The sequence below is a fragment of the Palaemon carinicauda genome, chromosome 35 (assembly GCF_036898095.1).
Source record: "Palaemon carinicauda isolate YSFRI2023 chromosome 35, ASM3689809v2, whole genome shotgun sequence".
NCBI classification, from domain to species: Eukaryota; Metazoa; Arthropoda; class Malacostraca; order Decapoda; family Palaemonidae; genus Palaemon; species Palaemon carinicauda.
This window is the reverse complement of record NC_090759.1, coordinates 27,859,515-27,886,421: the sequence shown is the minus strand read 5'-3', so window position 1 is coordinate 27,886,421 and position 26,907 is coordinate 27,859,515. Positions and strand designations below refer to the sequence as shown.

Below are 26,907 nucleotides of genomic sequence, written 5' to 3'. Positions count from 1 at the left end.
GATTGTATCCAGGGGTACTCTTCCTTTCCCCATATTCCCCACTTCCTATTATTATTATTATTATTATTATTATTATTATTATTATTATTATTATTATTATTATTATTTTTATTATGGTATGGCAACTTGGTGCCTTCGATACGTTATGTTGCTCTAAGATTTTTAGGTAACAAACTATATATAACAGTAATTATCACAAGGAAACAATAGAAGATATCAGTTTTATGTGAAACATTCATACCAAGATAAATGAAACATGGAAGGACTGCCGGAAAATTCAGTTTATAATGGGTAGGCCATATTTTTTAGCACATACAGTATGTATTATCATGTGGCCCTCTCACTTGGATATAGTTAAATGTGGCTTCCAGTTGACGAACAGTTATCCATGTCTGGTTGTTATTATTATTATTAAATGCTAAGCTACAACCCTAGTTGGAAAAGCAGGATGCTATAAGCCCGGGGGCCCCAGCAGGGAAATTAGCCCAGTGAGAAAGGAAAAAGGGAAAAATGAAATATTTTAAGAATAGTATCAATATTAAAATAAATATTTCCTATTTAAAACTATAAAAACTTCAACAAAACAAGAGGAAGAGAAACTAGATAGGAAAGTGGTGAACGAGTGTACCTTCAAGCAAAAGAACTCTAACCTAAAGCAGTGTAAGACCATGGTACAGAGGCTATGGCACCACCCAAGAATAGAGAACAATGGTTTAATTTTGGAGTGTCCTCCTAGAAGAGCTGCTTACCATAACTGAAGAGTCTCTTCTACCCTTACCAAGAGGAAAGTGGCCCCTGAATATTTACAGTGCAGTAACCCTTGGATGAAGAAGAATTGTTTGGTAATCTCAGTGTTGTCAGTTGTATGAGGACAGGAGAATATGTAAAGAATATGCCAGACTATTTGGTGTATGTGGAGGCAAAAGGAAAATGAACCGTAACCAGAGAGAAGGATCCAAAATAGTACTGCCTGGCCAGTCAAAAGACCCCATAACACTCTAGCTGTAGTATCTCAACGGGTAGCTGGTGCCCTGAAATACTATACTGTATATTTACAGCCTAAGCACTGAACCACCATCTCTCTTCTCTCTCACAAGTGTATTAGGTCCTTGTTTCAATAGATTCTATCAAATCTGACGAGTGTTTGAACTCATGCCCACGAATTGGAAGGATCAACGTATAGTGATCAATTTGTCTTTATTATGTTTCTCATTAAATATTTAATATGTGACTACTTGTTGATCTAGGCTATGACTTGCAATACAAGTATATTAGTAACTATAGCCAATTTCTTTTAATGAGGCGCATTTGCACAGACTCGCAGCGGTGCCCTTTTAGCTCGGAAAAGTTTCCTGATCGCTGATTGGTTAGAATTATCTTGTCCAACCAATCAGCGATCATGAAACTTTTCCGTGCTAAAAGGGCACCGCTGCAGGTCGGTGCAAACTACCTCTCTAAGAAAAATTGCTATAGTTGTAAGACTAGATGGGTATTTGAGTAATTTACTCTTGAATTTCCTTCCACAGGCAGATCTTGGTCGACTAGCCGGTTACGCAGTGGAGACACACACAGTGATCACAAACGACGGCTATGTCCTCACCATTCACCACATCCCTCCCAATGCCAAGCAAGAATTCAACCACGAGACTGCAAGGTAGGGATGAATTTAACGCACCTCTGGACATTTGCTGTGATAACTTCATGACTTTAGTTTACTTACCTTTAAGGGTCTCTTTTCAGGTCATATACTACAAGGGAACCTAACTCTCTACAGGACCTTTTAATAATAATTTCATCTATTACATTTCAAGGCATTCAACCTTTGCGGTAGTTATTGATAAATTACATTGCTTCAGTATAAAGGCATTTATATTTTTTTTTTATTTAGATTGGCTCATTTATTGTTGCCAACTAAATAAAAAAAATTAAATCAAATTAATGTACTTTAACGAATGTGTAATGAATACAGACACAGTGGGTCTTAAGTAACGCTACTGCTTATACTTAGATTTTTTTTTTTTTAATCATGGGCATTGATAGCACTTAAAAGACACGTCTTTTTTCTTAGTCTAGAGAACCAATTACTAATTTTAAGGAGACTGGTACCCGGACCCGGGGAAACAGAGTAACACTCCCGTAAAAAAGCAATTAAAGTAAAGACTTTTATTTGAAATGCCACTCATGGAAAATATGAAATAATAAATAAACACTATGAACAATATTGTCCAGAACGGAAAGAAATTCCTGTCTGTTGTAGACATCCAGTCGCGAGACAACGATATCCATACAATGTTGAATAAAATAAAAGAAGTATATAATAATATCATTTGTAGGATTACAGTTACACACGAAATTCTTCTAATAGGTTTACGTGCTGTGCTCCTTCGGCATGATAAATTTCGTAGTCTACATTCCAATGTGCTGGCGTATAGCAACAGTAGTCACGTGATATTTGACAAAGACTTGGCTAAAGAATTATTATACTTCAGGTTTTGGAGGTTTCTTGTATTTTTACCTTCGCCATATCCATAGCGAAGGTTATGTTTTAATAGGTGTGTATTTTTTTTTATTCGTTTGTATGTGTCTGTGAAATTTAATGGGATGATTAGCCATGATCAAGCAATTGATTAGACTTTGAGTGTTTGGGTCAAAAGTCAAAGAAATGTCACGAAAAGGTCAAAAACGTTTCTAGCCATATCGTGGTCAATTTTTATCCGATTTGCATGAACCTAGAGCCAAAATGTGCATAATTTAATTGCCTATCTTATGATATACAACATGATATAGGCGAAGGTATGCACCCTACCGAGTGCCCGTTCTAGTTATGTCTGTATTTCCTTTATCCATTTTAAACTCAGTAAGCTTCCATGAACTTTTGTAGAAGAAAGTCAATTTTATAGTATAACCCTGTTGCTGCTAGTAGAATCCATAAAGTGGACGTTAATTTCTATTTAAATGATAGAAGTTTATTTTACTGGGGGAATATTCTCACAGTTATCTGATTTTACGTGGTCATGAATGTATTTCAAAATTAACAACTAGTCTTTTCCCTAAGGAAATGCACTGTATTTAGAAATTGCCTTTTTGCTGTAAATTTACAAATGTATTTTCATGGAAAAAAAAATATGCAACTTACCGCTAATGATGTAAAGTTTGCCAATGACATTTGCTATCACAGGTATGTCGATAATTAAAATAGGTACTCGTATGCTTTACCCCTAGTTAATCAATATTATTATTATTATTATTATTATTAGCCAAGCTACAACCCTAGTTGGAAAAGCAAGATGCTGTAAGCCCAAGGGCTCCAGTAGGGAAAAATAGCCCAGTGAGGAAAGGAAATAAGGAAATAAATAAATGATGGGAACAAATTAACAATAAATCATTCTAAAAACAGTAACAACGTCAAAATAGATATGTCCTATATAAACTATTAACAACGTCAAAAACAGATATGTCAAATATAAACTATAAAAAGACTCATGTCATGTATTTCCCTCTGAAGATATGTATTATGGATTGCAAGATCATTAACATTAAATCTGTTGTGTCAAATGAGTAGATAAAACCTGTCTCATCCATTTGAAGGCCATTTGCTAATAATTATTAGTAGATAAATCAATTTTTATCGAAATCACAGTTTTGTCCTTAGTGAGAGGGCTTCAGTCTTGTGTCGTTTTCTTCAAAACACAGCCAATTTAGATTTTTTTCTTATCCAGAATGAATGACAAGTAAGCTTTGGATTCAATTACAATTATACTCGTATCAAAATACTCCAGGTTTGTATACTCAGGAAAAATACAAATTGCTTAAAAATTTTTTGATGCTCTGTAATACTTTTCAGATGTATTGACTGAACTTTGGTAAAGAAAAGAAATATAACTTATTCCATTTCACGAGATCTTGTGATATTTAAGGACTTAATAACTGTTTATGGTAGTTCGTTGAAATAAACGTTTTTCATGTTTATTCACAGATTAAACTCGACGATGTCCAATAACGTAAGATCCGAGAGCAGCCTTGTAGACGAATCCTATCTCTCGAGTAAACCCAACCCGGCGAAAGTGGTGTTCTTGCAGCACGGGTTGATGGGGTCTTCCGACAACTGGAACACTAATACAAAGGAGGACTGTTTAGGTGAGGATAAAACTACTAGAGAGAAAATTGACCTGGAAAACAAAAAATTGAAGCCTTTAAAATTCTAATCATGAATTCTAATAACTGTAGGTAAAATAAGAATGGGTTATTTGATATTTTCCTCTAGTCCTTAAAATTCTTCCCACTATCTGGCTAAGTTAAGCCTGCCTTGTACCGGGGCATTTTGAGAAATATAAGATCATTTTTAATTTTGGTGCCATTTTTTCTTTTAAATATGTTTCGTATGACATTATAGACGAATTGAATATACCCAGTAATCTCTTTTCATCTTCATCCTCCTAAGATATTTGAAATGAATCCTCATACATTCATCATGGTAATACAAAGTTCGTGAGCATATTGTCCCTAATTTCAGTGAAAAAATGGCGTAATCATTTAAAAAGGTTTTTACTTATAACCATCATCGCTGCTGGACATAGCAATATACATATCTTGACTTGTTTATGATGTTTATCAACACAAATTAATTTTGGAATCTCTTCGACAGCCTATTTACTATCAGACGATGGATATGACGTTTGGATGGGAAATATCCGTGGAAACATCTATTCAAGAAAGCATAAAAACCTTACGCTCGAGGACCCTTTATTCTGGAAATTTAGGTGAGTTTATTGAATAATCCATTTCCGGTCTTGGTTCCACCGTAAGCTTGAATGATTGTATTTATGTAGTAATTACTGTGTGAATATATAAAGCGATTAGGTAATTTTTTGTTAATTTAAATGTGGGAGGTTTGAAGGATATTGTTGTCTAATTTAAGAATATTGTTGTCTAATTTAAGAATATTAGTGAAGTTATTTTGAAATCCAATAAATATTGCACTATTTCACCAAACTCTCTTTATCATTATAGTGATTTTTATTGAGAATAAACATATTTTATTCCCCGGGAGATTACATTTTGCCAAAGTTACCGTTAGAAGAATCAGTTATAGTTTTCGTTTGCCCTGTAGGCTATAGGATTAGAAAACGTATACTTTCATAAGTGAACACGGTCCTTTAAATGTACTCTAAAGGAAAGTGAACAAGGTCCTTCAAATGTACTCTAAAGGAACTTGGGCATGAGTAAAGTTTACCATGTGTACTAGTATAAAATCATGTCTTTTGTCCTATCTTAAAAATATGGTATCATCAAAAACAATAGATTGATAGAATTAAGTACGAACTCTACTGAAAGTCATTTGAGAAAGGTACTGTTCCTCAATTTTTTTTACAACAAATCTAACCGTTTCTAGTCCACTGCAGGACAAAGACCTCAGACATGTCCTTATTCATTTCTGGGGTTTGGTCATTTAATCACCACACTGGCCATTCCGGATTGGTGATGGTGGGAGACTTAATGGAATGGCTCACAGCAAACCAACTTAGTAAAGATGACCCTGACTAACACAGCTTTGCTGATCATGGCGATACACAAACCCATTTACAAAGTTAAGGTATCCCTACTCAAAATTTTTTCAATATGTATTAAATCAGACCTTTCTCGGAAGGAAATTGTAAGAAAAGGCAGTGTAACAGTTAATGTAGGCCATTATCAAGTGAAACTGTAAGTTTTCGAATCACTTGCAATGATTTATCGTTCCGACGAGGTGCAAATTTAGCAAAAACAAGATTCGATTGTGGTATGCCAACGGGAAGTACTTAATTAAAAAAATCATAGATCATTTCTGAACAGATTGACTTAGGTCATCTTAGAATATCACACAAGAGGAACTACTCATAAATGAACAAGCATGAGATAACGCAATCATAAACAGAATTGTTTACAATTGTCGCTTTTTTTTTTAAATGATTGCCATTTATCTCGTATTTCAAAACTGATTAAATATATGAAAATGGAAAAGATCAATTAGTATAAAAAATGCTTTATGATAACAGGCCAGATTCAGTTATAATGTACATAGCTAGCTATAGACACAAGATAAACTGATAGAAGAGACACCAAGGAGTAAGTAAAGCTCTAGTGACTATTCCATTTCTCGTTTTGCTGCCAAGAGCTTGGCAAAAAGAAGATAATTGTATTTTTTTTTATCTAGGGAATAAGTAATATAAAAAATGAATATTGCAAATTGGGAACATTTGACAAGAAATGGAAAGAATTAGAATAAAAAGGAACTCGGGTGGTGTTGATGTAGAGGCCAACATCGTCACCTGAGTCCTGAAATTCTGAAAACAACACATGATTTAGGCTCGGTGACCACTGACCACTTCAGTATTATCTAGCACGGTCCATGTTGTTGTTTCGAACGCCATTTTTTTAGCCTTATTATTTCTTGTGTGTGTGATTAAGTTAGTCAGTGATTTGCTATGTTTTGTGAATCAATTTTGGATGAATGTTAGTGCTGTTGTTTGGGTTTGTTTTATAGTAATGTCACTCACAGCCTTAGGTAGGGCGTTTCTACTTCGTTAACTTCGATTCTTTGTCCAATGTATATTGTATGCAGACATTCTTTGGGGTCCAGTGAACATGTGTATCATATTGAGGTGTGTACTAGGGAAGAGTTTTTATTCCCCCATGACATTTTCTACTTGAAAGGAAATTTCACATGAAAAAATTGACTTCAGGAAATGTTACAATTCTTAGCTATATCATTAACACTACCCTAAAACGCCTTGGTAATTTGGTTGTAGTAAGCAAAATTAGAGGCCATCCTTGGTATATTAAGGGATGTGGGCCACCTTGTGGCTATAGTTTAACGAGATGGACTGGTTAGGTATGGAAAAGTTACAAGTCTGGCATTTGTTAAGTAGTAGGCTATTGTAAGGGTGAAATGGGTAGGGTAACCAAACAGAACGAGATATTTTCACTAGATGTATATTTGTTAGACTGGTAGGTTCAGGTGAGGTTGAGATATTGCCTTTGGAATTTGGCTTCTGCTACTAGTGTGATTTTTTTAGATTTTTTGGGGTATTATTGTACTGTATTACAGGGCAATGTAACCTAGGAAAAAACTACTTTTTTATATAGAAAAAATTCCGCTCTTTTCGAAAGTGACACTCGTTCCTGTCGCAAATGAATAGTTTCAGAAATATATATATCTATATCCTACGATAATGGGGGAACCCCATGTGGGAATTGGGGTGTTGCGTGGTATGAGATGAAAACTAACAAATTACTGAAGATAACACCAGAAACCAACAAAATAATAAGAAAACTATCAGAAAAACTATTTTTCATGCAATAATAAGAGGGTGAAACGACACCCATGGCCTAACTGTTGCAGTTATTGCTTATTTTTTCTGAGACCCATATTCTATGAAATGCAAACCTCTCTATTTTTAACATGGTCTCATTTTAAAAATTGAAGTAACATGAACATCAGCTAACCTTACCTTCCCCACCTAATCTAACCTAGGCACCACATCCTGTGATCCCCCTTACACAGCCATATCCTTAGCTTAGGCTGAGACTTAGTCAGCAATGACTTACCGTTATATTCAGAGGTTGAGTAATCTGAATTAGGGTTAAAAACAAGGTTGGCGAGTTAGATTCAAAATAGCACCCGTCTTCAAAACTGGCCCTCTAATTGCTCACAGAGAAAATGCCCTGGACACACTTCTTAGTTTCCTCTTTCTAGCCTTAATGTGGCACTGCCAGTAATTTGAAATGCAGTTATGCACAGCTTGGAACACATTATTTCTGATGGAAGATCAAACTTTCTGTTGCTAGTTAATAATAGTCAGAAGGCATCGTCTGGAGTAAGTTCACATCTTTATTGTTCTGGTAGGTATGCCTCCAAGAATTTTTTATTTGAAAATCAACCTATGAACTCCAATTTTTTTCATGGATTTGATGTAAACCCAATCAGAATGAGTGATTAAAATATATCTGGATTCTGATTGGCCAGTTTGAAGTAAAATTGTGAAAACAGGAGAGAAAAGCATTATTACAAGGCATACTTGCTTAAACGAGTCATTAGAGCATGCCAAAATATGTATGTATGCATGATGTGTGATTTAAGAATAAATGTTTGTTTCATATGCAAGCGATGATACACTCTCTATATCAATTCTATTCCCTGGAAGTACTTGGTTGTGGAGTCGCTTTTCAGAGTTCTAGCTAAACTTGATGTAGTGTGCAAATTGTTTTGGATGAAGCTGAACCTTAATAAGAATTGAAATATGATTGCAAATGCTGTAAGTCAGACATTGGCAATTCAACATATTGCTTTTTTCATTGGATATACACGTACTATATCTTCTTAAGTGTATATGACTTTTAAAATTCTGTGTTATTCTTTATTAAAAATCTACGTTTGAGAAACGGCACGTCTGTTTTTTTTTTTTTTAGTTACACAAAATTAGCATATTGAGGCTTTTTTAAGGTTTCTGCTGATTAATCTATTCTGAGGAAATATTTAAATTCTTTCATTTTGCCTTGTTTTGAATGTTGTTCTCTTAAAGGATCTTCAGCTGCTGATGTGCATCTTCATTTGTTGGACAATAGCTGGTTCTTGTCGCTTAAGATTTTTCCTAATTCCGACCCTCCTTTGCATTCAGATGTAAATGTTTGTTTTTATTTTTTTCCCTTGCTAGTTTATGCTCATTGTTTGCAGAGTGATCTTAACCTTAAGGGGCCATGTAGTGTCAGTAGCTGGAGTAGTTCTTGCAAAGAGGAGCTTTTTGCCAAACCATGTCATCACAAGGTACCCTGAGAGGCAAGATTGTTCAGGAGTTTCGGCTATTAAAAAGAGAGAGAGAGAGAGAGAGAGAGAGAGAGAGAGAGAGAGAGAGAGAGAGAGAGAGAGAGAGAGAGAGAGAGAGAGAGAGAGAGAGAGAGAGAGAGAGAGAGAGAGTGGACCCTGGTGACGGTAGATCTGGATTTTGACATGTGGCTAGTAGATTTCTGGGTAGTTGCACCATTTTCTTGTGACAAAAGATGCCGGTCATTTTTAGAGAGTTGATTTCGTTTGGTTAGTTTTACTGATGGCTACATAAATTAAAGTATGTTCCTTGTGTAAGCTTTATCTTTCTTGAATTGGGCTGGTTTACTTTTAAAAGTCCTGTATTCTGTTGCTTGATATTGAAAATATTAGCCCTGCTTTAATGTCCCAGTAAGAGACTGGTAATATTATTTTTTGTTTTTATCATCATTTAAACACAGGTCATTGATTCTGAATTAGTGTTTATGGTTACCGGTAAATTTACTTCAATATTTCTAGGCCTTTAATTTCAGTAACTTGGGAGTTTTGCAGTAGTAACTAAATATATGAAAGAATATTATGGTAAGCTACATTCTCTTTTTTTGCAGTTTTGACGAAATGGCAAAATATGACTTGCCTGCCATGCTTGACTATGTCCTTGAAAAAACTGGCGTGGAGAAGCTACATTATGTTGGTCATTCAATGGGCACAACGGTATTCTTTGCTCTTATGAGCTCACAACCTGAATACCAGCAAAGAATTGCATCAATGGTTGCCCTAGCCCCTGTAGCAACGGTTACTAGCATCAGTTCACCTATCAAATATTTAGCACCTGTCGTTAATGATTTACAAGTAAGTTTCATGTAAAATGCCATTTCTGTACAGTATATCAGTTACTTAGCAAGGGATTGTGTATGTTAAGCACTATGAAGAATAACATCAATAAGGTTTTTGTTCAATTATTAAATTGTTTTACAGATATCTATCAGAAATATATTAAAGAATGTAATTAAAACAGGGAGAAAATTGTCTGGAAAGACAACTATGAAAATAAATAAAAAATAAATTGAACAATGAAGTGTTATAAATTGAATAGCACTTAACAATTCTCTATATAAAGTAAGCAAATATGAAAGGGTCTAAATGTATAAAAAATTCCACTGTGCAAATGTGATGACCAGGTAATGACCCCTACTGAACACATCTTCAGTATCCTACTGTATACAACCGCAACACTTTTCAGCATCTACATCAATACGTTGTTAGGGTAAGAGAATAAAAAGTCAAAGCCAAAACAGTGAGGGATACAAAGAATTTTTTTAAGATGAAAAGGAAATGAAATTTCATATTTCCATGATTACGCTGTATCTTTTGATAATTTAATTTATTCCTATGTGGATATAAACTTCTGAGTCATTTATATGGGTTATTTGAGTCTTATTTTCTACGACCAGACAATCAAAGAAAATTGTTTTGATTACATCATGCTACAGTTGCTAAGCAACCACAGCGCATGCGGCGCAAGACGTCCACTCACAACGCTCTTCATTCTCCGCACTCCTGGTTGTGAAGTCGAGAGGATGTTTTCTCACTTCCTCTCTTATGATCTAGACCTTTGCATTCACCTTGCTTACCCTTATAGTGCTCAGTGCTTGTGACTTGTGATTTTTGTTATTCGTGGTCATTTGCATTACTATTCATTATCTGTGAGTTCTGAGTGCGTGTTTTATGGCTAGAGAGCCTCTTAGTTTGCGGTCTTGCCCTGGCCGTGGCGGTTGTCCTTGTGGCACCCTCATGAGCTGGGTAGATATAGATCTGCATCTTGTCTAGGCGAGAGATGTTCAATGGAATCACTATGTCACTACTGTAAGAATTTTCTGTCGTCCCAGTGGTAAAGATATTTTTCTCATTGTAGGAAACTGAGATAGCTCTACTTCTTCATCGTCTCTCAACAGTGGTTGAAAATGAATGTTCATCTCTGCAACGAAGGTATTTCCCTGATACTCTTGAGTCGAGAGGCCACTTAGACTCTGGCTACGAAGGGTGACGCCCATCGTAATTTTGATGGTGTTGATTATGTACAGCAGGAGCTTGAGTCGGTACTTGGAGAGGTTACCTTGCCTGCAGCTGCCATGTCCCAAATCAGTACCCTCAGTGCCTGATTGTCATGGTTTGGACAGATCCCCCATTGGTATTCTGGGTGGTGAACGGTATGTTAATGATGTTTCAGAGAAGATCTTTCCGGTCTTGGAAGTATGTCCAATTCTAGCGTTGAAAGCATATTAACGTTCCTGTTTGCAGAACCCTAGAGTTGAGACTGTGTCCACACCCCCAAAGCTTCCCAAAGCCAAGGTATTCTTTTTTTTGTCCTATTCTTCCAGGCCTATTAGAGCTGAGCTAAGAAGTTGAGTAAAACGGCAGGAGTCAGTTTCACGGTTCAGAAAAGCCTGATGTTCAGCATGATAAGGTTGAACCTGCCACTCTTGCTATGGGTGATGACGTCACTCCGCGGTGCCTACCCTGTGCGTGATGAAACCCTCAGGTGTTGGACAAGCCAGCAATTCAAAGTGAGTGGTCATGTCCACTTGCCTACATTTCAACGTTCAACGCGTGAGGATTTTCTTCCGCAAAGCAGCTATGTTAACGCATGCCATGGGCATCACGCCCCTTTCCAAGCTTACTTACAAATAGCACTTCCTACCTACTGGATGTGTAATAGTAACACCCCTGGAAGTTGATAAACAGCAAGCCGGTTCTCTTAATAACAAAGCCAGGAGTGGTGCAAATAGTGGATCTATGCCTGTATATTAGAAGCTTAATGTTCACGATGCTTCAAATGCTGTGTGTTCTTTCGAGCGATCCTTCTCCTCATGATCTGGGAGTGGAAAAAAAGGGCAGGAAGAGTTGCACCCCAGTCTGACGTATAAGGTGTCAACATTGTTAACCGTCAAAGACGATGCCTATGTTAACGCTGTAGAGGGCAACCTATGGAGAGCACTGTCTCCCCTAGTAGGGCGAATCCAGAAAAGGGGATCTATGGCTCTGCCTCGCACTGTCTTGGGGCGAATATTGCAGTTCTCTCTCCACCTACTATTCTCGCCACAATATGAGTGCGGCAAAGAAAAGGAAGGACATTTGAAAAATGGGGCAACTAACTACCCCAAAAGTGGATCTAGCTATTACCCTTGATAGTTTCAACATTAATGACCCTACGAGGATCCTTACTGCCCATGTTTGAACTGGCTCGGCGGACGAAGCCCCTCATAAGGTCCCGATGTCTAGTTCAGAAACATCGAAATTTGTTGACATCATGAGTCTCTTCTGCCATTTAGAATGCATTGCCGAACCTCCTATAGAGCAATCCGTTAACAGGTGGATGGTGGGGGGGCCTGTTGACAGGGATCTCACGCAATTGCGAAGTCCTAAGCACAGTCTTGAAGTGGAACCCTATAAACAAACTAAGGATATGTAAACTAATGTTTTTTTCAGGTTCTGAAATGGCAAACGTTAAGGTAGTGGCTATGTCCGTGATCCAAGCCTGTTCCTGCCTTGGCCTTTGGTCTAGAGCTATATCCCGCTATGTAGTCACAGAAGTGGCTATGAACATAGAAAAGATCGTCAAGTTGGAACGAACGAACTTCCAAGGATGCCCGTCTCGGCAATAACAAGGGACCTCGCCTAAGACTACTGTCTCCAGTAGATCCACAACATCCCAGAGAACAGGTCAACAGGACCACCGTTCAATGGAGAAAATATCCTTCTGGAGGGCAGGGGTATTGGTTACAATGGCTCCTGCTAGGAAGGGCACATTCCCCAGCTTGCCACCAGCAGGGGTATGCATAAAAGCTACTGATGCAGGGGGCAATATTTAGGGCCAATCCCTGAACAGTACAAGTACCTTGTTCAGAATAATGACCCCCTCTGTTTGCATAGATTCCATCTCCTCTAACTAGTACTCTGATGGTTTGTCTCTTTAGTTCAAGGCTTAAGTCAAGGATCTTCTCTTACCAAGAGTATTCTAATGTAGAACTAAGGGGTAGCGAAAGGAGCATTGTACAATCCACCAGGTGTCTTCAACAATCTATTCTTAGTAGAAATGCTATCGGTAGGCAAGAGTTCTCTTTAAGACGTATCCCATTTATTTTGATTGGTGCTGCAACAAAATTAAATGGATGCTCAGACCATCGTTGCTACAAGCTATCAGTATGGTGCCAACTTTCTAGCACATGTTCATTCTACCTCAAGGAAGTGCTTAAAGTTTTCCCTTTTGAGACGAAGAATGTCTACACAGAACCAGTGCCCTTATATCGACAGGCCCTTGATAGGCAGTAGGTTGGCCAGGGCACCAGCCACACGTTGAGGTACCACTGCTAGAGTTTTTGGGTCCTTTGACTGGCACCAAACAGTACTACATTAGATCCCTCTCTATGGTTACAGCTCATTTTTTCTTCGCCTACACACACACACCGTGTAGTCTGGCCTATTCTTTCCACATTCTCCTCTGTTCTCATACACCTGACAACACTGAGATTACCAAGGGGTTAACTGCTGTACTGTAATTCAGTGGCTACTTTCCTCTTGGTAAGGGTAGAAGAGAGACTTTAGGTAGAGACTTTAGGTAAGCAGCGCTTCTAGGAGGACACTACAAAATGGAACCATTGTTTCTAATCTTGGTTTGTGCCATAGCCTCTGTACCATGGTCTTCCACTTTCTTGGTATAGCATTTTCATGCTTGAGGGCATAGTTTATATATGCAAGATCTAATTTAATGGTGCTACTCTACTTAGAATATTTTAACTGTTCATTACCTCTTTTAGTTTATTTATTTCCTTGTTTTTTCTCACTTGGCTGTTTTTCCCTGTCGAGCCCTAAGGCTTATAGCATCTTGCTTTTCCAACTAAGGTTGTTGCTAAGCTTGTAATAATAATAATAATAATAAGCCCATGCCAGGGGGATCAGGCTTTTAAAATACCAAACCTACCAACTTCAAATAAAGTCCCGGGATCTCCTGGAGCGAGAGACCTATTGCTATAAAGCTTTGCAAGGGGCCCGAGATACTCTTTAGTCTGGAATAAGTATAAGTCCAGCACAGTCCCCAAACTTTTGGGTACCTGGCCGTGGACAGAGACCAGGCTTAAGCCAGAATGCTTATACTGTATCTATCCATATAATCCTGTAATTCAAGAGAATAACAGCAAGCCTCTGAAAGAAGACCTGCTTCTTGTGCACTCTAGGTGAAATTGCTAAGTCACTTCTTTCTTTCGGGGAAACTCGCCCTCTTCGGGAGGTTGCATCATCACTAGATACAGTAGTTTTGAAAGTTCAGGTACTGTAGTTGTAGGTAGCCATATACCTTACTACCTGATGGCTGATGCCCCAGGGGATGGTGACAGACCTCAATTGTTGGCTGAAAGTAGAAAGCCTGGCCCTTTCCCTTCATGAGGTTCTCAGATTTTGCTCACCAAAAGTAGAGTAAGCAACCAGAATGAGAATAAATCTCAGTCCTACTGTAAAAAATGATGAACCCTTGTCACCTTATTTACCTATCAGTGAAAGCAGTGCAACTAGCGTTACCCCATTTTCCAGGGACTAGGAAGTCACTCCGTGAGACTGAGGAAAGACAACTGCTTGGTAACAACCTATGGTTTCCAAATAAGGTCCAGCCTTTTTCCTGCCACACACTGACCTCAGACCAAAACTTCCTCCCTCTCGGTAAAGTTACTGTATTCTCGAGTGGAGTGTTAGTTTCTAACTGATGGAATTACCAGGGACAGCAATGGGTGCAGAATGGCTTTTGTGCCTCCAGCTGCCAGTGAAACAAAGAATTTTTCATATCCTTTGCTCTCGAGTTTGACCAGAACCCAGATTCTAGGGAAATATCAGTTGGACTTCTTCCAGATCTTGTCTCTCAAGGAGGACACTGATGACCTTGGTGTTATTTTACTCGGTCCAGTGAGATCGATTTGAAAATATCAGAAATGAACAACAGATAGTAGGCCAAAAATATTTTAATCCGGGCATGAACAATGGTTGCACCAGGGGAATTTTTCAAAAAATGCAACTTCTTATTGGTTGAGAAATGTATTATGAGAACTTATAATCCTCAGGGAAAATGTGTTCCTGCTACAACCCTAGCGTTCCGCAGAAACCATTTGGTAGCGCAAGTCCTGAAATGTGGGGCAAGGAAGAGACGACCCTTCCCCCCTCTTTACGGACTATTTTTTTTTTTTTTTTTTTTTTTTTTTTTTTTTTTTTTTTTTTGAGATTGTACTTGCTGGTCTATAAACACCTCTTTAGGCCTTATGATGGCAGCACAGCCAATCTTCTGACCTTACACTCTTACGGGATATGTAACAGCTTTTATCAAAGACATCGGTTATTCTATGAATTAAAAGAGTTTGGGATGTGTATCAAGGCGGATGGTGATCACAACTGGACTTGAAGCCTTCGGTTGGATCTCGCCCCAATGTAAGGAATGCCATATCTTTCAGTTATTATTGATGATATATGGGAAATATTGTTTATGTGAATCTTGATGATCATATAGCTTCATCCCTGGCATTAGAATATATCCTTTAGGGTGGAGTGCGCAGCCTTGACTCTTTAAGAACTGGCTACGCTGTTCAGTTTTTACCCATTTTTATATTTTGGAGATATTCTTTATATGATGCTTGATGTTCATATAACCTCCCCCTGGCTATAATTAATATCCTCTGGGATTGAGCGTGTAGCCTTGCCTCTTTACGAGCCAGTTACACAGTTCAAATATCACCCTCTTTTTTTATCTTATGCTATTATTTAATGGTAAGCGTACAGTATCTCTTATCGGAGACATCTCCCCTCTTAAGGAAGAATCTCAGAAGTTTATATCTGAGGAGGAATAAACTACAAATTAAAAAACAATTTGTATTTTTGTTCTAGTTATACAAACCTGAGTTGTTTATCAAAGATCCTGCCTCAACCTCCCTGCAAGTCTTTGACCAGGAGAGAGTGAAAAGCGTCATGAGTTGGCACCTTGCGCCGCATGTGCTGTTGTCGCTTAGCAACTGTAGAATGATACAATCAAACCCATTTTCTTTGAATGTCTAATTGTAGAAAATGAGACTAGGAGTAACCCATATAAATGACTTTTTTAAAATTTCTATTTCTAATCATCTGAAAAGAAGACTATGTAAACTTTTTTAGTCTATAAAATGAATTTAACACACTATATTGACATAACATTAGAAAAATTAAATCTCGTTCATTGTAAAAATTGTACACCATATTTAGACAAGTCACTCCATCACAGCTTCTGGGTCATAGGCCCTTCATACAAGTACAGTATAGTAAACGTTTAAAAGGGAATTAACTACTGTATATTTATTTTCAATGTATTTTAAGGGATTATGCATAGTCACAATTAATGATAAACTTTAATTCTTGACAATCGTGGATTAACTCATGGACATAAGGCATAGGTTTTTGGCATTGGAAAGGGAAATCAATTGATGGAGTTTGCTAACCATTTAAATTATATATAGTTTCCTTCTATAAAGTTGTCTAGAAGTCAAACAAGTTGGTATATTAGACATTGCATTACACTCAAGTCAAGGTTGTTCTGTTCATGACTTTATTCTTTCATATTTTTTTTTAATTTTGGATAATTTAAGAAAATGTATTGCTGTGTTAAAGAAATGATTGTATTGTTACTTTTGCAGTTTTTCCTGAGATTTTTTGGAAATGACGAGGAGCTTATGACAAACCCTTTGCTTATTTCTTTGTGGGACCCTTACAAAGCATGCAGTAATCAAGCCTTGTGTGAAAACCTTCAGTTTATGATAACAGGATTTGATCCCTCGAGAGCTGACCAGGTAAACTTCAGTGCACGTATGGAAGTATTGAAAATATTTAACTCTTACATAGTTTCCTTCAAATGAGAAAGAGGATTATTGTGTTTTTAAAACACCGAGATGTTATTATAAGGCTTCAATTTCTAAATCATGTTTATTTCTTCCCCAGACTATGGTCCCCATTATTCTGACACATAACCCTGCTGGATCTTCCACACAAACACTATTCCACTTTGCTCAAGGATTTTCTTCTGGTGAGTTTATTTAAAAAAAAAAAATGGTATTTTCCGTCGAAATCTCCTGCTGCTTAAGCAAGAAATTTTAAGTTTAAGAGCTGGGTAAGAAATGACCAGAGAGAGTGAGGGTAGCAGTGTAGCCTCACAGGTTGCAAGTAAACTGTTGTGTGTAATCTCTGATGCCCAACACAGGTCTTATTTAGGTGGAACTCGCATTACAGTAGTAAATTTTTAACACAGCACAATCTTATTAAGAAATACAGTAGTTTTAAAAACTCTTGTATATTAGTTTTTATAGTTCCAAATGCCATTATGATAAAAGTAGCAATCATTTTACAGAAGTTCTTCCTCAGCAGTTCTGAAATTGCCAGTAGTCCTTCCTTTTTCCTTAAATGGTTTCTTTATTGTATTCTCTGTGGTCCCCTATGTACTATACTGATTGTAACTCAACACCATATGTAATCCTTTTGTTAGGATGAAATTTTTGTATGCGCAACATTTAGTTAAAGTATTTCTTCACCTGATAGTTTCTTTTTGGCCAGTCTTCCTTACTTCATAATTTCACTTTTTTATTAGTAATTGAATTTTAAAGGTACAGTATTCTCTTTGACTTGATTAATTTGAAATTAATTAACTGATAAAAATGCAATTACAATCAACAGTAATATCTCAGAAGAGGACTAGGTTATGATTTATCTCCCCATATTCCTTAGCCGAACTCGGTTGAGTCCCTTGTCAGGCTGGGAGGAACATAGAGAGACGTCTCCTTTTTTGTTTCATTTTTTTTGATGTCGGCTACCCCCCAAAAATTGTGGAAGTGCGTAGGTATATGTATGTATGTATTCCTTAGCCATAAAATGGTTTATGTATCCCTCATTCAATTTCTTTGTTGATAGGCTAGATCCCTTTGATAGGTCTCTCCAGTGAAGGGGGTAGTGCTGTTATTGCACCTTAAGTAGTGCCAAGTTCTTTCGGCCCCTAATATTTGCTCTTTTTAGCCTTCTACTTTACCTCTACTGGTTCCTCTCTTGCATCTTGCTATTTAACCTTTATAACTCTTTAACTTCATATTGCAAGTGATGGTTTTTCCCCAATAGCACATGGTTGCTGAATGGCTTCCCAGGCCCAAGTGCCAGGTCTTGCAGCTCAAATTCTTAAATGCTATCCCTCTGTTGGTTATAGGTCAGAAAATTCCCAAGATTCATTTGAATTGCTTTAAGTAGTTTTGAAAAGGTTTAAATCTTCATTTATTTCTATGAATATCCTTGTCGTTCATAGCCTTGTTATATTTTGTTGTCTACCCTAAGAACTTTAAATGTCTTATTTTCTTTACATTGATAGTTTTACCTCGTGAGGAGTATCAAAATAATATAGATAACATGGCGGTGCATGGAAATAAGTGCGCGAGGACACCTTACAGCTCCTCTGTCTTTCATACTCTCGTCGGCAAGATGCAGTAAAGTACTGCGCTCTACCTGCACACCAAATTGAGGCTATTTGATAAAATAGCTTCTGGATGTAATATGCTTTCTTTTGATATTTCCTCAAACGACTGGTTGCTGGGTAATAATGATCCCTATTTGTATCAGGTATCAGGGAAAGGAGTGAGATTTGAAGAATCATTGTGTGGGATGTGATTCCTTAACAGTCTCTCTTATAAATTGGTATGATCAGATGATGGCTGAATTTTTCGACTGAGAAGACTCCAAACAAATTGGCTAATAGCTGAATTTTTTACACTGAGAAGATTCCAAACATACAAGGAAATTAACTTTTAGGTCAGGGAAAATCTAGAGAATGATAAGCTTCTGTATTACAGTTGGGATGATTATGGTATCACTGTACAAATCTTTCTGGGGTCGATATTGTAGTAAACTTTTCACTGAAATAACTATTTGCTTTGACACTAGATACAAGCCTTGCGCTCTTTACATAGAAGTACAGTATTATTTCGGTGATAGCTGAAACCAGCCGTTAAAGTTTTTGGGAGTTATAACTACCCTTCGTTAGTTAGCAGAGGGGGCTACCATGGGTAGACCAACCATCCCGCTCACACAAGTACTAGTAAACAAATGCCACTGTTTATTTCAGCTTGGCATAGTAAAAACATAGTCTTTCTCAAGTCAAAACATTATAACTGGTTTACGATGAAAAGAAACTGGCCTAAACTTCAAGAAGTCCTTTTTTTTTTTCAGAGCTACCTTCATTGGGGCTCACGACCTCCCTATGCAAGGCAAGGTTGCAAAAGGGTCTGATGGTTGGGCACGTGAAGGGAGCAGACATCCTCCCTAAAGGGTGATTTTTCCTCCTGAGGTTCCAAAGGTCTTCAACCCATTCATGTACCCGCTCAACTGTTTTGGCCTCAGCATCTGCTCGCCGCAATATTCGCTCTGCTTTGGCGGCCGGGCATGAACAGTTGTTGACAAGGACTCCTCGGAGTGACTTGTCGGTAACCCCTTTAGGTGAACCAAGAAACGAGCTTCGGCTATATTTAACAGTCAACACTCGATGCCGACCTTCAACTTGAACAAAGCTTGTTGACGGGAAGCAGGGAGCACTGCCCAGAGGTCTGCCTTCAGGTGTTGGACAGTTAACCTCCACCACGTGTGGGGCAACTTTCCCTTCCGAGGGAGAGTTAACCTCCACCAGCCACTGTCCAGCAATCTTCCCACTTGCGGGGAGGATTGCTGACAGCGGCAACAGGGGTTGGTTGCCTTTCTTGTCTGTGGGAGAGAGAGACTTCGCCTGGTCTCTCCCTTGGGGGATTCCTTCGGCGGGAATTGGATTCATCCATTCCCTGCCCTTGCTCTTCGTAGGAAGGCCCTTAGGAGCTTGGCGATGAAGGAGTTGGGTGACTGCTTGCAGTTCTTGCTCGTCGTGGCCATACCCTCAAGGTACAAGACTAAGTCTTGTTGTAACTTCCCTTTTGCGTCTTTGCCGCAGATGGTAACGACTGCCAACCTCTTGCTGCTGCCGCCTCTCCCATCGAAGTATTGGCTACCCTACTGGGTGACTGGTTGACCAGGTAGCCCAGAGCCCATCCCATTTTCCAATAAATTGGAGGGGAAAATTTTTATCCTCATGAATAAGTTGCTGGTACAACCTGTCTCCCACACCCTTAATAGCCTTTTAGGAGTGAATGGCTACTCCTGTATGAGCAAATAACGCCACCCACTAGGCTTCTTGGGGAAGCAGTGAGCACAGACTCGAGTCTTGCGAGGAAGTCATGGGCAGTGTTGTGCAACCGTTCACCAAGCACTAGCAAAGTGGGTGGACAAGCTCCTTCGCTTGATGGAGGTCTGCATGCAATCTAGGTTGTCCGTTATGTTAATGGTAGAGGTGGATACTTCATGGGACCGAACCTCGGTCAGTCTCCATACTCCAAGGGATACATTGTTCTGTTCACGCTTTCACCCGCTTCTGACCGTACATCTGAAAATGTCAGATTCCTTCGTGAGCTAGCACGCTATCCGGAATATATTGGATGAGTCTTGCGCAGCATGGTGCACCCTACCACGCTATCCGGAATATATTGGACGAGTCTTGCGCAGCATGGTGCACCCTACCACGCTATCCGGAATATATTGGGCGAGTCTTGCGCAGCATGGTGCACCCTACCACCTAGCGAGTTGGCGGGCAAGCGTGTCTGCCTGACGAAGGTGTGCGCATCACTTATACCCCGTGTAGTGCTCTCTTGGGCGAGTCTTCCCATCAAGTCTCGCGCACGCATGAAGCATTGTCTAGAATAAAGGATTCTACTTTGTGAGTGTGTGCTGGGAGACAGATGCACACAGGTGGACTACACCTTACCTGGGTGAGCTGAGGAGCATGCTTGCACAAGCACCCCTAATTAGCTCTCACTTTGCCAACTCTCTACGCACAGTCGGTTTACTTTGCAAGAGGAACGGCAGGTTCCTTTGCAAGGGAAGCTAGCTTTCACTTCACAGCCTGATCTCTCGATCAGACATGTGGATGGCAATCATTTCCTTAAAGAAGGTAAACACAAGGAAGGGTACGAGGTAACATCCTCTTATGCCCTGTTTTTTCCTTGGCACTCCACCTAAACTCAAGGAAAATGGCTCATGGAGTTTAATAGGGAACAGTCAAGTTCTCGAGAAATTAACCCTGGCTTCTGACAGTTTCACCTCTGGGTCTTAGCACCTCGACTCACTGAACACCTTGGTGGCGGTAGATCTAGATCAGAAGAGAGACCTAAGTGGTAGGTGGGGGGCACATACCTGCTTAAGAGAGTAGACCTTTTCTCTGTTCCCCCGGATTTGTTGCTCTTCATGGATGCATCAAAGGAAAAGGTGGGGGGGGGTCACCTGTTGCACCTCACAGCATCCAGACTTTGGTCCGAATCCGAGCGACAGTGCCACATAAACCTCCTGGAATGAAGGTAGCCTTTCTTGCTCACAAACAATTCTACCAGCTATTTCATAGCCCTGATGAGTGTGGTGTCACACATAAACAAGTAAGGAGGTACTTTTATGGCACCTCTGCCAATTAACTGTTAAATCCTTGTAAGGAAGGAGAACAACTCGGTAGCCTTTTAGCCCGTTTAAACCTGGGCAAACAATCTCAGCAAGGGTACTGCGATAGCAGGCTCAGATTGGCCTCTGAGACAACAGTTAGCCAACAGAGTTTGTCTTTATGAGACTCGCTGACAATAACTGTTTGGCATTGTCCACAAACTGGAATCTTCCGGTGTACTGCTTGCCAATACTAGGTACCAAGGCAATCTGACAAGGCGCCTTTCAATATTCGTGGGACAGGACAGAAGTCTACACGTCCCCTCCTTTAGCATAGTAAGGAGGCTTCTAAACAAAGTTAGGGCATCGCAAGATCACTTGACCCTAATAGCTCAGTTGTGGCAACCTGCAGGATGATCCCCGGGCCTTCTGCATTTGCTCACAAAGGCTCCAAGAGGGCTCCTTACACTTAGCAATCTACTGTACTCGGATGACGACGTGAAGACATTCCATCGAGCGAGTCCATCGCTTTTACTTCACGCCAGGTTATGCAACAACCACTCCAAAAGAAAGGCTTTTGAGACTGGGGACAAAAGAATGGCAGGATACCTCTTGGGAAATATTTGCTTAGTAGACCAGGCAAATTGTAGGCTACCATCCTTTGTGGTTGGTGTCATAGACTGGGTATCGCAACCCCACAGTGCCACTGAAAACTTTTGTTCATCACTCGGCTTTAAGCCTCGTTTTGAACTGAATGGAGTTAGCATTCCCTCCTTAATGGAACGGTCTCTCTTGGGAACGTAACGGAATATTCAAACAGAGTCCGAGAGAATGCAAAGTCTATATTGAAATTTTTCAATATTTTTATATATTTTTTTCACTTGTGCTTCAGGTTTGTGCAATTCCCTACATCCAGTAGGGTTTAAGTACAGTTTCGCCTATTAGGGAGTAAATTGTAAGCCCAATTTTGACCCAGAGAACTGACTGGCAAACCTGTAGTCTTGTTCCCCTGATAACTCTAAGTGAGAATGTATGGCAATGCTTTAATAAAGTACAGTACTATAAACTCACTGCTTCAAGTAGTGGGGATAGGCACAGATGAATATATGAAATAGGCACAGATGAATATATGAAAAGTCATTGTTTGATGACCACTAGTTTTAATGTGATACCTACTTTTACGGAGGATAAACCTTTTATGTGAAAAAAGTTGTTGAGGGTTGTGTGATAGACAGTAATTATTCCCATATAGGGGCTAGAACATGGTCTGGGAACGCACTCTGATTTGAAATGAAGACGATTCTTTGATCTTTTTCAGGTATTGTGAAGCGGAGATGGTAATTGAATAAAAATGGATAATTTTAATAATCACACCTCAGTCCAGGGAATTTGTGTAGGGAAATGTTAACCATTTGTGAAATTGATTCATGGTGGGTGATTGGACTTGTCCTAAGCTTGCTTAAGGGGTACATACTACTGTATCCAAGACTGGACATACTGTATTGGAATTCCTGGTATGCCATTTGCAATAGAATGCTGTAATTTATGAATATCCTACTGTGAAATCCATTTTGTTAGTATTTAATGGTGGGCATGTTTGTTTGTAATAATGTGTAGGTGTCTCCATTCAAGCTGTATTTAGATTCATTGTATTAGTTGATATGGGATAGTTATTTTCAATTGATATTTTACCCCATTTCTTGTTTTCCTCTTATTATTAGAAGAAAATTAGTTTATTATATTTCTTTACCATTTTACCAAGGAGGTACACACATTAGAGCTTACACAATAAAGTGGAGCGGTCATTAAGATGCATTCTGGGCAAAAGGAAGTAATCGCTGACAAGCTCAGGCGCATGGGGTCAAGTGTTAGGAGCCAAGTGGTTCCTTCATCCTGTAGTGCCAAAGTCTTTTGACTTTGTGGGGTTCCCCATCAATAGACATTTTTGCCACGAGGCTCAACAGGAAACTACCAGTGTTCTGTTTGCCAGTTCTGAACCATGTAATAGTACTAGGGGATGCATTCCAACATCCATAAGATAACAATGATGCTTGTGTTTCTCTGCCTTTTTGTCTGATTCAAAGGGTAGTGAACTGGATCAGAGTAACCCTGACGGCTCCCAAATGGCCACATGTCAAATGATACCCAGATCTAATGATGGTACTCTCCTGATCAAAGTACCTAGAGAGCTACCTTTTTGGTCCAGTCTTCTTTGCCATCCACACCTGTTGAGGTACCATCTTGGTGACATTCCTGTCACTTCATGGTTTGTGACTTTCTGCATCTCCTCAGAGTGAAAGACTTTTTGTGTGGCACTACTAAAATGTCTGGATATCTACCGTAATCCTCGATAACACTGTATCCAGTAGTTGGCAATCTTCTATAATAGGTGTCGTAGAAGACACACTTTTCTGGTTGGAGCCTTCTCTTGGTCTCAGCAGTGAAACACTATAGCTCAGCTTTGAGCCAAGTCAATGAGCTGAAAGGCCTTGACCTCTCAACATCTTAAGAACTGTTAATGATGATGAACTTCGAGCAATCATGCTCACCAAAAGAACTCAAACCACCGACGTGGAATGTTACAAGAGTTTTAAGGTCCCTAAAGAAGGGTTTGTATGAACTGTGATGGCAAGCATCAGATTAAGTGTAGACAGTGTTCTTGCTTGCCTTGGCTTTGGCGAAGCGAGTAGCCGAGATACGCAGCATTTCTCATAATGTTAGTCATTCTGAGGGGTGGAGAAGTCGCATTTACCTTTGTTCTGGAGTTTATTAATAAAACCCAGAATCCTGCCGTGGATGATCCAAGATTTGAATCCTCCATTAGGGATGTGACCGATAATCTGGAAGATTGGCTTTATTGCCCTGTGAAGGCACTAAAAGAGAATCCAAGCATTCAGACCACGACTTCATAACCTATTGGCAAGATCGAACAGGTGCAAGAAGAAAATCTCCAAAAATACCTTTTGTTCAAGAAGTGATAGAGAGCTTATCCACCTTGACCAGAGAGTCCTGAGGAGCCTACATAAATACATGCCCACGAGGTCAGGGGGTTGGTGGGACACTAGCCTTTCAGAATAACCCGTCGGTGGCACAAGCATTCAAGATGGGTTTCTGGAAATGACAGACAACCTTCACAGTCCACCACCTGAGGGAATGTACATGCAAATCCTTTGACATTTTCTCCCTTGGACTTGAGGCTGCAGCCTAACAGGTGGTGTAGCATATCTATCTCCCTATAGGATATGAAGCCTCTCGTTTATGATAGTGGTTGTGACAACTTTTGGTAAGAGTGAGAACATCATGCTCCTTTCATCTTAACTTTCCCCTCTCTTGAAGTACCACGGTCACGCCGTTATTCATTGCTGTAGACTCGTGATGTAGGTCAACTACCATACCAAGCTACTGTTTTATTATGTAGATAGAAGTAATGTATGTCCCCCAATTCTCCTTGCAGGGTGGAGGATAGATAGAAATGTAAACTCACTACTGTACTTTCAATAGCCATACATTTCAGACATTGTGTCCTTTAAGAAGTTCATCCTTGACCATCTGTGTAAAACAGAAATCTAGCCTTTGAATAATTATTTTTTCAGGTTGATAGGAGGCAGGTTGGGGTCAATACTCTTGCACCTTTTGGTATCTGGTTATAGGAACTTCCTCCCTCTTAAAGATAAATCTCCTATTAAAGGATAATTGGGTTGTATCTGATTAGGAACATATCACAAAATTTTTAAAGGAATTTGTATTTTTCCTATGTAATCCGGAGTCCTTTAAGTTTCCCTTTTTACCTCAACTACCCCACAATTCATAAGTGTAGGTCAACTTGGCTTACTGTTGTACTTATGGGTGGGAGCTGGGAATTCCCCACCACTCGCCAGTAACTACTGACACCTCGTTATAAATTTTAATAGCCAAGTTTGTGGCTTCACTGAAATCATACTCCCACTAAAGAACCCATGTTTGTATAGTTAGGAAAAAAAAAAAAATTACTTTACTTGAAAAAGATTTGTGATTTTGTGAAGGTTTTTAATTTATTGGATTATGGATTTCTAATACAGGATCACATCTACTATGGAAAACAGGCTAAAATTAACAATGACCAGACTATTGCTTATTTTTCTTATTTTTATGGCCAAAATATTTAAACATTTTAAAACAATTACTGTATTCTAAACAGTTTGATCTTAACCTTTAAGGAATACTGTGCTATAGGTTTTTTTTCAGTGCCTTGGTACTTCTTATATTTTATTTTAAGTAATATATTTTCTTAAATAATATCCTTATGTGACTGTCTTCACACATTATACAGTTCTTTTTATGTAATTCTTTTAGTTCTAAGAAAAGATGAATGTTTCAATAACTGTTGAATACAAGAAAATCAGTACAGTAGTTTTGAAATTTTGTTCTAATATTATTCTTGATTAATGACATTATCATCACTTGTGTGTAGACACAGCTTTAGTGTCGGGCAATGCAGTATGGCTTATGATGAAACCAAATTACAATTATAGTTGGATAATTTTATTTTTTCATATTTATCCCAGGTCGATTTCAACAATTTGACTATGGAAGAGTAGAAAACCTGAAAATATATGGACAACCATCACCACCGGAATATAATGTTGCAAAGATAAATGTCCCCATCACATTATTCTGGGCTAATAATGACTGGCTGACAAGTCAAGAGGTAAATATCAAGTATAGTAGTGTTTGAATACCTTAGAATTACATATACTGTAGTCATAGGAAAAAATTAAATATAAATAATTTTATTTATGCATTATAATGCTGAGGAATGGGTAGCCAAGTTTTAGAAATAGAGCAAATGAAGGATTTGGCCTTTTATGCTAATAATTGTAGACATATGTTTTATTGATTACAGTATAGACAATATTTTGTAGGTACAAAACAGCTCAAATAGGCAAGTGTCGTAGGGCAATGATAAAATTTACAAAGTGTGTTTATCCAATTAACATATCCTATATTTTACTTAGGTATATATTACTCAAGTTATTCTTTTCAAATAAAAATTTGAAGATAAGGTGGTGAGGCAAACTTAAATCAGATATATTTTATCCGGTTGGCAACTGCTTAGGTGATGCTCATCCAGGTTATCAACACATTGCTGTATTTAAGAGACCAACGAATAATACTGTAGTACTTTGCAGCCGCAGACTAAATTAGCTATCAAGTGCATTAAAGGTGAAATGGTTTTGAAAGAAGAGTCATTGTTCTTATTATCACCTCCATAAGCCAAAAATGGTGATGCTGAAAATGCTGTGAGAGATACTGACAAAGAGAAAGGCCCCTCAATTTTTTCTCAGGTTAGTGCTAGGAGTCCCATCAAAGATTTTTTGGTTTTGAACTTTTCTGTGGCAAAATACTTCTACAGGAGGGACACAGTTCAGTTGGTCTTAGCGTCAGTGAGAGAGGGGGACTGGATAGTTTCCATCAACTTGGAAGATGCTTATCTTAAGTCTCTCTTCTTCTGGAAATTAGGCATTTCCTTCGTTTTGCCACAACCTTGGGAGTCTGTTTTAAGGCTCTGTGCTTTTACCTCGCCACAT

General features: G+C 38.7%; 2 protein-coding genes across 2 annotated transcripts in view; one reads left to right on the top strand and one right to left on the bottom strand.

Annotated features, from left to right (window-relative positions):
• Nucleotides 1-26,907, bottom strand: part of LOC137627202 (lipase member K-like) — a 173,625-nt gene that overhangs the window by 81,478 nt on the left and 65,240 nt on the right. The gene's annotated exons all lie outside the window — the stretch shown is intronic.
• LOC137627671 (gastric triacylglycerol lipase-like) overlaps nucleotides 1,530-26,907 on the top strand; it is a 32,568-nt gene continuing 7,190 nt past the window's right edge. The window contains exons 1-7 of the mRNA XM_068358858.1: nucleotides 1,530-1,654; nucleotides 3,977-4,137; nucleotides 4,646-4,760; nucleotides 9,409-9,652; nucleotides 16,501-16,653; nucleotides 16,802-16,886; nucleotides 25,885-26,027. Coding sequence (XP_068214959.1) covers nucleotides 3,990-4,137; nucleotides 4,646-4,760; nucleotides 9,409-9,652; nucleotides 16,501-16,653; nucleotides 16,802-16,886; nucleotides 25,885-26,027 — 888 coding nt within the window. The 5' untranslated portion in view covers nucleotides 1,530-1,654; nucleotides 3,977-3,989. The remainder of the gene's footprint in view (nucleotides 1,655-3,976; nucleotides 4,138-4,645; nucleotides 4,761-9,408; nucleotides 9,653-16,500; nucleotides 16,654-16,801; nucleotides 16,887-25,884; nucleotides 26,028-26,907) is intronic.